Below are 14,012 nucleotides of genomic sequence, written 5' to 3'. Positions count from 1 at the left end.
AAGTTACTGATCGGCGCATGCACGTTTTTGGGTCATTTTAGAATCAGTAGGCTAGGGGGGATTCTTTTTTTTTTTTTAGCTTATGTTACTTTTTTTGGACAATGCGCATTTGTTTCTTCTATATTTACATTGCATTGTATGTTTTCTTATTGTGCAAATAAACCTTTCTCAAAGCGTTCTCATTTGTTAGTTAACATTTCTTGGTGCAAGCTATTTTTCAGAACATTTTTAACAAATTATGCTTTTAAAAAGTGATGGGGACAAAATCGGCCATTTCAAAAAGTGGTGGGGACATGTTCCCAGCGTCCCCAGTGTAAATGACACCTATGGATGCGTTCAAAGTGACAACCCCACCTCTTCATGGTTTTCGGGGACAGGTCTTTCTCCAGGTCTCTCTCCAGGTCTTGTACTGACAGGGTGTAGGACTCCGGACAGTAGTCGGTCTCCTCGTCGTAGGCATGGTCCAGCAGCGTTCGCGCCCATGTGCCCATATCGTACGGTGGCATCATGCCACCCAGCTCCGACGGCAGGATCTCAGGGTGGATCAGCTGGTGGAGGCTGTTCAGGTTGTTACCATGCATGAAGATCTGCAAAGAGAACAGATCAAGGAAAATAAAGGACAGATACATGGTATTGTGGTATTGTTTAAAATTTTCAGATGAAGGTTGCAATACTTCAGATCCAAAAAGACAAAAAAATTAAATAAAATCTCTCGCAACCTTGCAGCACCTCCAAGGTGCATGTCTCATGAATCATGAAGAACCCAAAGACTGAAAAAAATCTGCTGCTCTTGTAGCACAATCAACAAAGCTTTAAAGACAACACTCAGTTGATTTCCTCAATAATAAATTATTATAATCTAGAAGACTAGATGACTTCTGATTATTTTTGATTACTTAATCAATGTTGATAGCAAAAATTGGTACAGTACCAAAAGGTAACTTTTTTTGATAGCTCAATTTTCAGGTAGCCTACAATATTTGTTAGCACGGACTATAGCTTCCTCTCTATGTGAGTCTAGCATGATAAATTTGTGCTAGCAGCTACACCTATTTCAGAACTACACCACTGAACTTGGATGAAGGACATTTCTATCAGAGGAATGAGTTTAAGTATCTTTAAAAAAAAATCATGCACAAAGATCTTCACAAAGAGGATGGGGTTGATTGAATTGATGATATGCCAGTATTTTAATGTTAGTTGAGCAGAGTTAGTTACGATTAGGGAAGCCAATTCTGTAGATATCTTCAAATCCAAACTCAAAACGTATTTATTCTCACTGTTATATGAACTACCATAGTTAGCTCGAGGCTGACACAGTCTCTTCTACCTTAGTTTAAACAGTTTTAACATAGGAATCTGCCAACAAAGGACTGCCTCCTGGTTTCTGCATGTCTACTCATTCTGTCTGCTGTCTGTATGAGTGTGTTTGTGGCTGAATATGTCTACCTGAGTGTGTGTGTCCTGCTTACGCTGCTGTGTGTGTGTGTGGCTGTGTCTGTCTTTCCTCCTTCTCAGACAACACAGAGCCTACTATCACTCAACACTGTATGCTAAGTGTTAGCGTGTAGTCTACTATCACTCAACATAGTGTACTATTCTAAAGTGTCAGCATGGAGCCTTCTATCGAACATAGAGTGTTAGCATGGAGCCTACTATCACTCAACATAGTGTATAGCCTACTAAAGTGTTACCATTGAGCCTACTATCACTCAACATAGTGTAGGTATATTAAGTGTTAGCATGGAGTCTACTATCACTCAACATAGTGTAGGTATATTAAGTGTTAGCATGGAGTCTACTATCACTCAACATAGTGTATTCTGAAGTGTTAGCATGGAGCCTACTATCACTCAACATAGTGTATTCTGAAGTGTTAGCATGGAGCACGGTAGCCAATGATCTACCCGGGATACATGTGAGTGAGTGGTTTTGGTGTCCATGCTCTCATCAATTAATGGCTAAGTTGACCAACAGGACAATCCACCAAAACTTGATGTATTCCTTTAAAGATCAAGTTAAGTACGTTTATGTATTGCTATATGTATGTAAATCTATATGTTGCAATACCAGCTGTGAAAAATGGCAGGAGCAGTAACACTTTGTGGATAAGGTATCCAACCAAATGATTTTGGAAATTCATATAAAATGTCAGACAAAACAAGTGTCATTATGGGACATTTTACAGTACAATTCACTCTGCTAATTCACTTCAACTGGAACTTGTCACAGTGGGAAAAGGTTTCTATTATGGCTTTGCTACCCACTTGTTTTCATTGAGAATGCTTGTAATGCTGATAAACCAATTCTTGTTTAACTGGAGTGCCAATATAGAAACGTTTTTCCTCATTCTGTGACATCTGGGTGTCTATTTAATCTAAAACATGCTCTGGCCTCACCCTCTTCCTGGTCTTGTCTTTGAGGAAGGGCCGTATGACAGTGTAGAGGGCGTGGATGTACCAGGGCTGGTTCACAAAGTGGATCCCTCCAAATCTGGCAGGGAAACTGTCCTGTTGGAAATAGAAAACAGAACATACCATTAATGTCTGCCAACACACAACGTAATAAATGTAACCAGGGATGTGGTGGAGGGTAAACCCACTCAAACTGATGTAAGTTATATGAGGATAGCGTCATTTAAGGGGGAGGGGGCATAAAATGAATGCTTTTCCGAAAATATATTGTGATGATGAAAATATAGATGATTTCTGGTTATATTGGTGGCTATTGACCTAATGATGATCAACGACTGGAAATCATAGTTTACCAACCTTTTTATTTAAAACTGCAATAATAATGCAATTTGACATTAAAATACCAATAAATATATTGGATATATCATACATAATGAGTCTGTGTCAGACTGTGACCATGTGTGTTCATGTCTAAATCCTACTGTTTGACTGTAATTGTCTTTTCAATGATGTTGGGACGTTTTGGGGCGCCAGCAGTGAGCTGGGTTGTGTGTATCCAGGTGAGGCTAGCAGCCACAGAGCAGGTAAGTCACCACAACAATGGCAATGGAGGAAAGCAGTAAGGAAAGAACAGTGAAGTTAAATGTTCAAAAACACAATGAACATGCGTGTTTCATGTTTTTTTATTGCAGATTGGCTGCGTTCTCCGTCTCCTTCTTCAGCGCCTGTGGAGGCTTTACAGAAGCAGGTTACCTCCGCCTCAGACTAGATGCTGTTTCATAATTTGCATTTCAAACAAGAGGGCAGCCAGACATAGTGGTTAATTCCTAAATTAAGGATGCAGTTCAGTATGGTTAATGAAAACTAAGGTTAATGAAAAGTTTTATTTGCTTTCTCTCACAAATAAGGAGCAAGTCTCATCTTCCCAATCTTCTTCGAGTATTAGAAAATGAAAAATTACCACTATGAATTCCATGTCCGTTTCTATTAGATTAGTTTGGTAAATGGGCTCTAATCTTGTGCTCATAGGAAATGGTCCAGTCTATTTTGGAGTCAACAGCACAGTGCTTGAGGGAAATGAGTCCTTGTATTGCAGGTTAAACTCTAGAGTCTGGGCCTGCCATGGTATTTCCTAGAACGCTGGACACAATTATGATAATTACACTTCTCAATGTGTGTGTGTGTGTGTGTGTGTGTGTGTGTGTGTGTGTGTGTGTATATGAGTCATAATTTGGCTCTGGTCCAACAGTATGGTGAGATTATATTCTGACATAACAGAGCTGGCTGATGGTTATGGCTGGGGGCAGACGTTTATATAAAAGCTGTTAGCAGTGTGTGGAGAGAGAGAGAGAGAGAGAGAGAGAGAGAGAGAGAGAGAGAGAGAGAGAGAGAGAGAGTCTCTTGGCGCAGTCCAGCTCTGTCAACTAGGGTTTGACCGATATGGGTTTATGAAGGCCGATGTCGACAGCAATGTTTTTGGATTGACGCATAGCCAATATTTGTGCTGATATGCAATAATCGTTAAATTTGACAACTTTCATTGCCAAACACAAAAAAAATGCAAGTATTCATGGTGGAAAAGCCTCTGAAAGTGCATTTAGACCATCATGAGACAATAAAACTCGCCACTGAAAGCCAATTAAATTGTTTTTGAGTTAGCAGCTCCTTAAGGCAGGGTGAGGCAGGTTTCACTGCAGGTTTTACAGACGGTTGAGTAAAATCCTTCCCTGGAATCATTGCTCTGGTCAGACAAAAACATATTGACTAGCTGTGGTCAAGGAAAGAAACCTCCATCATATCAGAGGTTGACCACACCACGACCTGACCATATGTATCTGATTTTAAATAAAAGGACAACATTATCAACACATCGTCAAAATGACATGTTGGACATATTTCAATACATATTTTAATTAAAGGTTTCATTTGGATGGTAGTTGGTTTGGAGGCTGAAAATTTTAGAGATGTTGGGGGGTGCTTAACTTACTGTATATCAGACATTTGAACTATCTTAACATCAATTGCAAGATGAAAAATCCAGACTTTGTGGTGTTTTTTCAAAGACCTGAAATGTATTTGACAACTATTTTGTCCAGGTCTCTCGATCACTTCTGATATGATTGCTTTACCACATTCTTTACACCGGTGGTTTTCAATCCTGTAGGATAGATAGAAGTAGGATAGGTAGGTTAGAAAACCAGCAGTACTCAGGGTTTTGAGGACAAGGGTTGAGAACCATTGCTCTCCATAACATTCATTTACAGCATCAATTCCATGTTAGTGAGGGCTCCATAAACTACACAGCTGAATAGTTTAACAGTTATGTCCTAATTAGCTAATGGCAGTGGTTAATGATAATGTTTCTAAATGTCTGCTGAAGGTCTCCGTGCCAGCCTGTCTTGATTTTAGGTAATACATATTCAACAGATCCTCCATTATCATCTCTCTCTCTCTCTCTCTCTCTCTCTCTCTTAGTATTAATCAGACTCAGTAAACTCAGACCAATATATCTGTGTGCCGATATAGAAGGCTTTCAGGTGATGTAGCACACCCTCTGGCGGCCGTGTTGGAGTCCTCAGCTCGTGGGCTATGGTTGCCAGACACCCGGTTTTCGACCGGACTCTCCAGTTTTCAGATGCATTGTCCGGGTGCGGTCAGAAGTTTCGACCGGACGTTTGAATGTTCAGTCAAAATCATTCTGTAAATAATAATCCACTAATTCTAGCCCTGCCGAAATTTCCCTGACACGGGTGGGTGTCTGTTGCTTTAACAAGCTAAAAGCGTTCTAATAGGCTCATGCCTAGACCAGGGGAAATCTCCACCAATCACAAGTGACCATATCGCCCCACGTAGATGTGTGCCAAAACTCAACTGTTTTGGCTAACTAGCTACAACTCAAGAGTGTTCTGGAGTAGCAACTAGGGCTAAAGACAAGACAGTTTAGACCTGGGCTCTTCAACTGGCGGCCCGTGGGCTGGATACGGCCCGCAATTGATTTTTTACTGGCCCTTTGATTAATTCCCATGAATGCAGAGAAAAACTTTTCATCCATTATATTTCATCTGTATGCACTATTGGACTTTTCCTGCAAATGCCCATTTGTCCCGCCCTACAGCCAATAGGAGTAGCTACAGTGACTAAATGTTGATAGTGCGCAGGGTCAGAGAAAAAAACTACCTGCCTGCTGTCTCCTGCTGCACAGCGGGCTAGCTCGCTAGCAACACAATCATCAACAAAATGTCACTTTCTACATTAAAAAAGAGGAACGTCGACACAGAAATTCGGCAGTTTAACAGTGAGTGGACTGACAAGTACTTGTTTGTGCCAGTTGGTATGAAGCCTGTGTGCTTACTGTGCAGTGAAACTGGTTTGTGTTTTAGGAATACAACTTAAGGGTCGGTTCACACGGTAATATGGTGCATTCCATTGGAAGTCGGAGGTCGGTAGTTCCGACTTGGAACTACCGACCTCTGATCTAAATGCGTTCCAGTGCGTCTTCTCGGGAAAACATGGACGCAACGGCCTTTACCCATTAACATTAACGGTAGCTATCTGACAGCTCTAGTTACGTTAGCAGGCGAGTTCATACAGCAAAGACTTCTATCTAGTAACGAAGCACAAGTCAACTGAATTACGTTACAAAGGGAAACTAAAAAGTTGTTACAACAGGTTTTCATAACACACACAAAAACATATTAAGTAAAATCAGCCTACAGATTGATGCTGTGACGTCAGCTGTGTTTATGTCGGACAACTCGGGTGGAAATAATTTTGTCAGAGTTTCCGACTGGGAATTCCGACTTGAACGACCGTTCTGTTGCACTTTTCCGTGTTGGAAGTCGTTTTTCTCAGAGTTCCGAATACAATGGAATGCAGCATTAAAGATAAGCCTACTAGATTGCGTAATACAGTATTTTGCACTCCACTTTGGAATTATACTTTGTTTAAAAATAATGTGAACTAGATGAGAAGACCAAATTGCACTTGTGAATTGCACTTGTGAACATACATGAGCAGCTATACTTAAAAAAATGAGAAATCGAAAATCTATGGCCCCTCAACTGGTAACATTTTAATTATCTGGCCCCAATTCCAAACTAGTTGAATACCCCTGGTTTAGACAATTCACTTTTCCTTGTAACGTTACTGAATGGATCTACAGCTACACCACAACAGTCTTTTTCAGGTATCTCTCTTTTTTTTACCTGGTTGTTATATATTTAGACATTATTAACTAACAGCCAATTCTCCAATGGACCTACATAATAGAACCAGACGTGGTTCCTGGGACAATTGTGATGCTGTGGCGGACTCTATAGACATTATTCACCATAATCTGTGGTTTGGGTATGTTTAACACACACAGTTATAGTGTGTGCTTCTCAGGGTTAAGGAGACACAATCCCTTTAAGAAAGTCTGGTTTTCTGAGTCTGACGTCTGCTCGACGTATGTTGTGTTTTTGAGCGCAAAGTAAATTGTCTTGCTCTGTGGTTAAAATAAATGACACACGAGTTGGTGTAGTCAACTAGAGAAGTTGTCCGTCTCAACTTTCCTGCCACTTCTACACTGGTGACCCCGACGTTTGTCTGCTGGACGTTTCCAGTGACAGCTCTTCTTGAACATGGCGACTAACGCAGTTTCCCTCAAACTACCGGAGTTCTGGGAATCGTCCAGACGGAAGCGCAGTTCGCGCTTCGGGAGATCACCGCGGACGCCACAAGATACTTTTACGTGGTGTCGGCCCTTGGGAGTTCAACTGCATCCCGAGTGGTGAACCTCCTCAAAACTCTCCCGCTGCAGGATAAATATGAGACATTCAAAGCCCACCTGTTGAGAGCTTTTGAACTTTCCGACGCCGGCTCTTCTCTCTGCAAGGCCTCGGCGACAGCAAGCCTTGAGCTCATGGACAGGATGCTGAATCTCCTGGGTGGGCACAAACCCGATTTCCTCTTCGTCCACCTGTTCCTGCGACAGCTGCCTTCCCAGGTACGGGCTGCCCTGGCCAACACCGCCATCACTGACTGCCGTGCTCTGGCCAAGGAGGCTGATAAATTTTTCCTGGCTGGTCAACAACACTGCGCGGCCGCGCTGCTTCCTGCCCCAGCTCTTTCACCACTGCCTGGAGGCACAACGGTCGCCGCCGTAGCAACAGCTCCTCATCGGCGGCTGGACCCCGGCCTGTGTTTTTACCACGCAAAGTTTGGGCCCAAAGCCAAGCGGTGCCGATCGCCATGCAACTTCGGCGTGGCAGGAGCTCAGTAGTGGCCCTGAGCATCGGCCGAGCAGGCAGGCTGCTGTTCATCCAGGACACCATCTCCGGACGGCGTTTCCTGTGTGACACGGGCGCACAGAGGAGTGTCCTGCCCGCATCAGGAGTGGACATCCTGGCCGGCGGACACGGCCCCCCCATGGTAGCCGCTAACGGCAGCCCCATCCGCACCTACGGCACGAGGTATGTGGCGCTGTGTTTCAGCGGACAGCGGTTTGGCTGGGACTTTGTCATGGCAAAAGTGTCCGTCTCCCTCCTCGGCGCGGATTTCCTATGCGCTTATGGACTGCTGGTGGATGTCAAACACCGCCGCTTGATCGACGCTGTCACCTTCTGACTGTTTCAACAGTCTCATCCTGCAGCTGTCACCTTCACCTTCATACGCATGTACACTCAGTGGAGCAGACTCCATCAGACTGTCTAGCATGCTCCGCCGTGGACGAGTTCATCCATCTTCTCGCCAAGTTCCCAGACCTCACGCAGCCCACCTTCTCGTCATCCACCACCAAGCACTGGGTGGTACACCACATCGCCACCACCGGCCCCCCGGTCTACACCCCGGCCCGGTGCCTCGACCCGGCCAAGCTCGTCATCGCCAGGACGGAGTTCAAGACTATGGAGCGCCTCTCAACAACGTGTCGACGCCGGACCGCTACCCGGTTCCGCACATCCAGGACTTTTCCACCCACCTGGCGGGGAAAGTCATGTTTTCCAAAGTGGACCTCGTTCGTGGATACCACCAGGTGCCCGTCCACCCGCTGGACGTCCCCAAAACGTTGGTGATCACCCCATTCGGACTGTTCGAGTTCCTGCGCATGGCGTTCGGCCTTAAGAACGCCGCACAGATCTTCCAGCGCCTCATGGACTCGGTGCTACGGGACCTGCCTTTCCTTTTCGTCTATCTGGACGACATCCTCGTCGCCAGCACCTCCAAAGCGGAACACCTGTCCCACCTTCGGACTCTCTTCAAGCGGCTCAGCCAGCACGGGCTGATCGTCAACCCAGCCAAGTGCCAGTTCGGGCTGACCACCATCAACTTCCTTGGTCACCGCATCACCAAAGACGGGGCAGTCCCCCTCCCGTCGAAGGTGGACACCGTCACGAATTTCTCGCGCCCGCTCACGATCAAGTCCCTGCAGGAGTTCCTCGGCATGGTGAACTTTTACCACCGCTTTATCCCCCAAGCTGCTCGACTCATGCGACCCCTGTACGAGGCTCTGAGAGGCAAGGCCCCCAAACACGCGGTGGACTGGTCCGCGGAGAGGGACAAGGCGTTTACGGACGCTAAGACTGCTCTGGCTAACGCCGCAATGCTGGCACACCCGTCTCCCATGGCCCCGATCGCCATCACTACAGACGCTTCGGATTATGCCGTCGGCGCGGTGCATGAGCAGTGGGTGGGCGGTGCCTGGCAATCGCTCGCTTTTTCAGCCGCAAGTTACACCCCAGTGAACGGAAGTACAGCACCTTCGATCGGGAGCTCCTCGGCCTCTTCCTTGCCATTCGACATTTCCGTTTCCTGCTGGAGGGCCGCCAGTTCCCGGCTTTTTTTGACCACAAACCGCTGACGTTGGCCATGGCTAAGGTGGCCGAACCGTGGTCCGCCCGCCAACAGCGGCAGCTCTCCTACATTTCGGAGTTCACCACGGACATACGGCATGTCGCTGGCAAAGCCAACCTCGTCGTCGACTGCCTCTCCCGGGCCATCGTGGGGTCCATTCACTTGGGACTTGACTACACTCACATGGCAGCTGATCAGGCCGCCGACCCGGACGTGCAGGCTTACAGGACAGCTGTCACAGGGCTGCAGCTGGAGGACGTGGTTTTCGACGACGCCGGCACCACACTCCTGTGCGACGTCTCCTTGGGTCAGCCTCGGCCCGTCGTTCCCTCTGGGTGGAGACGGTGTGTGTTCGACGCCGTCCATGGCCTCTCCCACCAGGGCAAAAAGCCATCTATAAAGCTAGTGGCGGCCAGGTTCGTCTGGCACGGGCTCAAAAAAGACGTGAGAGACTGGGCTGGCACCTGCATGGAGTGCCAGCGCTCTAAAGTGCACCGCCACACCAAAGCCCCCCTGGCGCAGTTCCCGGTGCCTGAAAGGAGGTTCGACCACATCAACGTGGACCTGGTGGGCCCCCTTCCCCCCTCCCACGGTTTCACTTACCTCCTCACCATGGTGGACAGGACCACTCGATGGCCGGAAGCCGATGTGGCCCGGGCGTTCATCGGGTCCTGGGTCGCCCGGTTCGGCACCCCATCTCTCCTCTGACCAAGGCCCACAGTTTACGTCCAAGCTCTGGAACGCAGTCGCAGAGGGCCTGGGGGTGAAGCTCCACCGCACCACCGCGTACCACCCACAGGCCAACGGGTTGTGCGAGTGGTTTCATCGCTCCATGAAGGCTGCTCTTCGGGCCGCTCTTCGGGCCGCTCTTCGGGCCGCTCTTCGGGCCGCTCTTCGGGCCGCTCTTCGGGCCGCTATTCGGGCCGCTCTTCGGGCCGCTCTTCGGGCCAGCCTCAAGGACAGCAGCTGGGTCGACAGGCTCCCGTGGATCATGCTGGGCCTCAGGACCGCCCCTAAAGAGGACCTCCAGTCCTCGTCTGCCGAACTGGTTTTACAGCCAGCCGCTGCGGGTCCCAGGGGATTTCGTCCCTAACACCACGGCTCCCTGGTCTGCAGCCCGCCAACGGGCCACGCTCCGGGACAACACCAGTGTTTTCGCACCGGTCCCCACTTCGCATCACAGCCTCCCATGGTCTCATGTCCCAGCAAGTCTGCAGTCAGCAGGGTATGTTTTCATCCGCCATGACGCCCACCATGGGCCCCTGCAACCACCCTACGACGGCCCGTTCCGCGTCCTGGAGGCGGCAAGCCGGAGCACGTTTCTGTGGACCGCCTCAAACCAGCTCACCTGGACTTGGACCGACCCGTTGGCCTGGCCCTACCCCCGCGGCGGGGGCACCCCCCTGCCCTGCCTCCACCACCCACCATGCCCCCACGCTGCCGCAGGGTCCCCAAGGCTCCTCCTGTGGGCGCCCCGGCCCCCACTCCCGTTCTGCGGAGCCGTTGTGGCCGGGTCATCCGTCCCCCTCCACGTTGACTTTCTCTGTTATGGTGAATTCTGGGGGGATGTGTGTGGCGGACTCTATAGACATTATTCACCATAATCTGTGGTTTGGGTATGTTTAACACACGCAGTTATAGTGTATGCTTCTCAGGGTTAAGGAGGCACGGTCCCTTTAAGAAAGTCTGGTTTTCTGAGTCTGACGTCTGCTCGACGTATGTTGTGTTTTTGAGCGCAAAGTAAATTGTCTTGCTCTGTGGTTAAAATAAATGACACACAAGTTGGTGTAGTCAACTAGAGAAGTTGTCCGTCTCAACTTTCCTGCCACTTATACAATGCAATCGTAAAGCCACCCTTATCAGTCGAACCCTAGTCACTACCATGACCAGCAACAACAACTTCCACCCCCACTTGCCCAACTGTCAGATCTCCCTGGACTCTGCTAGCTCCCTCCCAGTAAAGCTCTGGCCTTCCCTGTGCTCTGACAGGTTCTTTCACCGTGATGAAGGGGCCCACTGCATTATACATGAAACACAGAAAACAGAATACTAGATGGCCCAGGGCCTCTGTGGCACTGTAGGGAGAGGAAGAGGAGGATTGATCTGCATTCCCTTGTGGTGTCAGGGGGTGGAAAGGTCTGAAGAAGAAGGGAAGAGAAAGGGTTAGGTATGGGGAGAAAGAGTACAAATGAAGGCGGAGGACACTGTATTGAGGAGGATACAAGGGAAAGGAGATGACAGAGCGTCCAAGAGGGAATGAAAGATGTAAGGAGATCAAGAGAGGGGAGGACAGAGAAGGACGGAGGAAGGAGAAAACTAGACTAAGACCCTAAAACTGTTAAAACCGTCCTTGCACAGTGATTTTTTTTTTTTATACTGCTGGCAAGAGGCCTAGGTTTCCCTGTGTGAGGAGGAGGAGGGGGCGATAGAAAGAAGAAGTGATGATAGACACAAAGAATGGGACATGGAATGGGACATTTATATCCACTATAGTAAGTACATAGTATTTTTCTCCCAGCACAATCAACAAAGGCATATAGCATGTGCAATGAACAAAGAAAACCAGTAAGGCTCACTAATTTTGCACTCAAGTTTTTCCATATTAGGTTCAGTAAGGGTCCAGTCCAGATGCTGAAGTTGGTTTTTGCGCCCTGCCCCAAACCACTGATTCCAACCCTGGAGTTACTGTCAGGATACAAAACCCCCTGCAAGACGAGACCTTGAGGTGATGAATATGTAAATCAAGGCATGTCTAACCTCACATTACGATACGCAGATTTTGACTCTTTTGAAGTCCATTGGTACACACCTGTCTTTATGCACCAGAAAACCTGCAATACATCTAGAGCTCCCATTGGTTTCTTGATGTAAAACAAGAAATCTGCAGACTAATTGCCAAAACATCAAATAGGATATGGATCACAGAAACATGAAAGAAACTAATGAGGCTCTGTAAAACTGTTGATTGGTCTATGAATAATTGAAATATTATTTAAAGCAATCTGACTCTCCAACTAGTTTTTCTTTAAATAAAAATGTAAATATACTGAGTTTGACCATTGTATCTAGCATTTCCACATGGAAAAGGCCTTGACCTGTCCATGATTGTGCGTTTTTGCATGTCAGTGGCTCGCCAATACTCTTTGCTCATTGCTCAGTGCTGTATTTTCCCTTAGCATTAGATTGTGTCATCATCCTTACTTTTCACAACTACTCTTTCACTTTAACTGCTTTTGCAGTGAACAATAAGAAAATCCTGCATCTAGCATCTTTAGAGAATTTGCCAAGAATTGAATGCCTACCCAAGGTACTGCATACAAAGAGAAGACAATGAAAATAAAGAAAATGGAAAAATGCTTTTAGTGTACAGACAATTGTATAAACAAGCAAAAGAAAGAAAGAAAGAAAAACATTTGCTGATATTAAAGCTGGAATTTTTAAAGTGACAGGTTTGTGATCCAGGGGGGTTATTTTAGAGCAAAGCAAGGGGTATGTCAAATGTTTTCCAAAAACCCATCTAAAGGACTTGTCTTCATTTTACATTGATTAAAGTATTAAATCTGCCTTGAGGCAATAAACAACAATATAACAATATTTAGCTCCCTATATGGACTCATTTACCTTCCTTTTTTTTCCTGGCTGACTAATTCCTATGCCACAAACAGTATTACACAAAAGTCAGAGTCCCTGTGTCAGCAGGCCAGAAGATGGTTCTGATACTTACTCTGACCCAGTGAGGTGAATGAATGTAATCAGACCATGATTAATTATTTGTGTTATCAAGTAATGCATGTGCTCTTGAATTATTTCTTTCTGTAGCAAAATATATAAATATAAGCCATAGGCCGCCATACCTAAATTCACCCATGTTGTGAACTCCTAGCTCCAGGGCAGATGAACTGTTGCCAAGCTAACCTGCTCACAACCACTTTACCATTTTGTTTGATGTCTGTTCTAAACGACTGAGCGATAGTGGTGCCTCATTTGTGGATTCTTGCCTCAGGTCACCATTGAGTTTGTTCAGTTACCAACACCAAAGGTTGAAGAGAACTAACAGTGGCAGAGGGTCAAGAAGAGTCCATGCCACCAATAGGACAACATATTTAGCTAACGAGACGTTTCAGAATCAGAATCAGTTCAATCATCAAGTACATTTACATTTAAAAGTGCTACATGTACTGTAGCTATTTGTGTTTTTAAAAATGAAGACCACATTTCCCATAAATCCCACTGTTTCCTGTCGCCCCTCCCCGTTCCTGCAGAGGATAAACATGTTGGAAGCAGGCATGTGCACTAGGGATGTGCATCTCCATCACTGAGGCCGATGCGATACGCATCTCGATGCATTGCCAATGATCCGATACATTAAAGATACATATGAAGCAACTACCAATGTGATACGATACGATTCACCCCTATTGCGATCCAGTGCGATTCGACACGATTTGATTCAACACAATGCGATTCAGCGCGATACGATGCGATTCAACGCGATGCAAAAGAATGATGCTATGCAATTCAATATGGTACAGAGAGTTTGATTTTATTTCTTAAGCAGCAAATCATAAATTAACTAAAAAAGTGCCATTTTTACTTTACATATTTGTTTCTCTAGTACTGCAACTCAGTAAGCATCTCATTTATGCTGTCTTTTTGACCTCTAAAAAAACACTTGGACCTTTCACAAACAGGCCTTTTCACAAGTCCTTTGTAGTGTTCTCTGTCTTCAGTTTACAGTACAATACACTTTTACAACACCTCACACAA

General features: G+C 46.4%; 1 protein-coding gene across 1 annotated transcript in view; it reads right to left on the bottom strand.

Moving 5' to 3' along the window:
* clvs2 (clavesin 2) overlaps positions 1-14,012 on the bottom strand; it is a 58,936-nt gene that overhangs the window by 16,791 nt on the left and 28,133 nt on the right. The window contains exons 3-4 of the mRNA XM_071927329.1: positions 2,400-2,510; positions 355-587 (exon numbers count right to left, since the gene is read on the bottom strand). Coding sequence (XP_071783430.1) covers positions 355-587; positions 2,400-2,510 — 344 coding nt within the window. The remainder of the gene's footprint in view (positions 1-354; positions 588-2,399; positions 2,511-14,012) is intronic.

The sequence above is a fragment of the Centroberyx gerrardi genome, chromosome 18, assembly GCF_048128805.1.
Source record: "Centroberyx gerrardi isolate f3 chromosome 18, fCenGer3.hap1.cur.20231027, whole genome shotgun sequence".
NCBI classification, from domain to species: domain Eukaryota; kingdom Metazoa; phylum Chordata; class Actinopteri; order Beryciformes; family Berycidae; genus Centroberyx; species Centroberyx gerrardi.
This window is presented reverse-complemented; position numbering and strand designations above follow the sequence as displayed.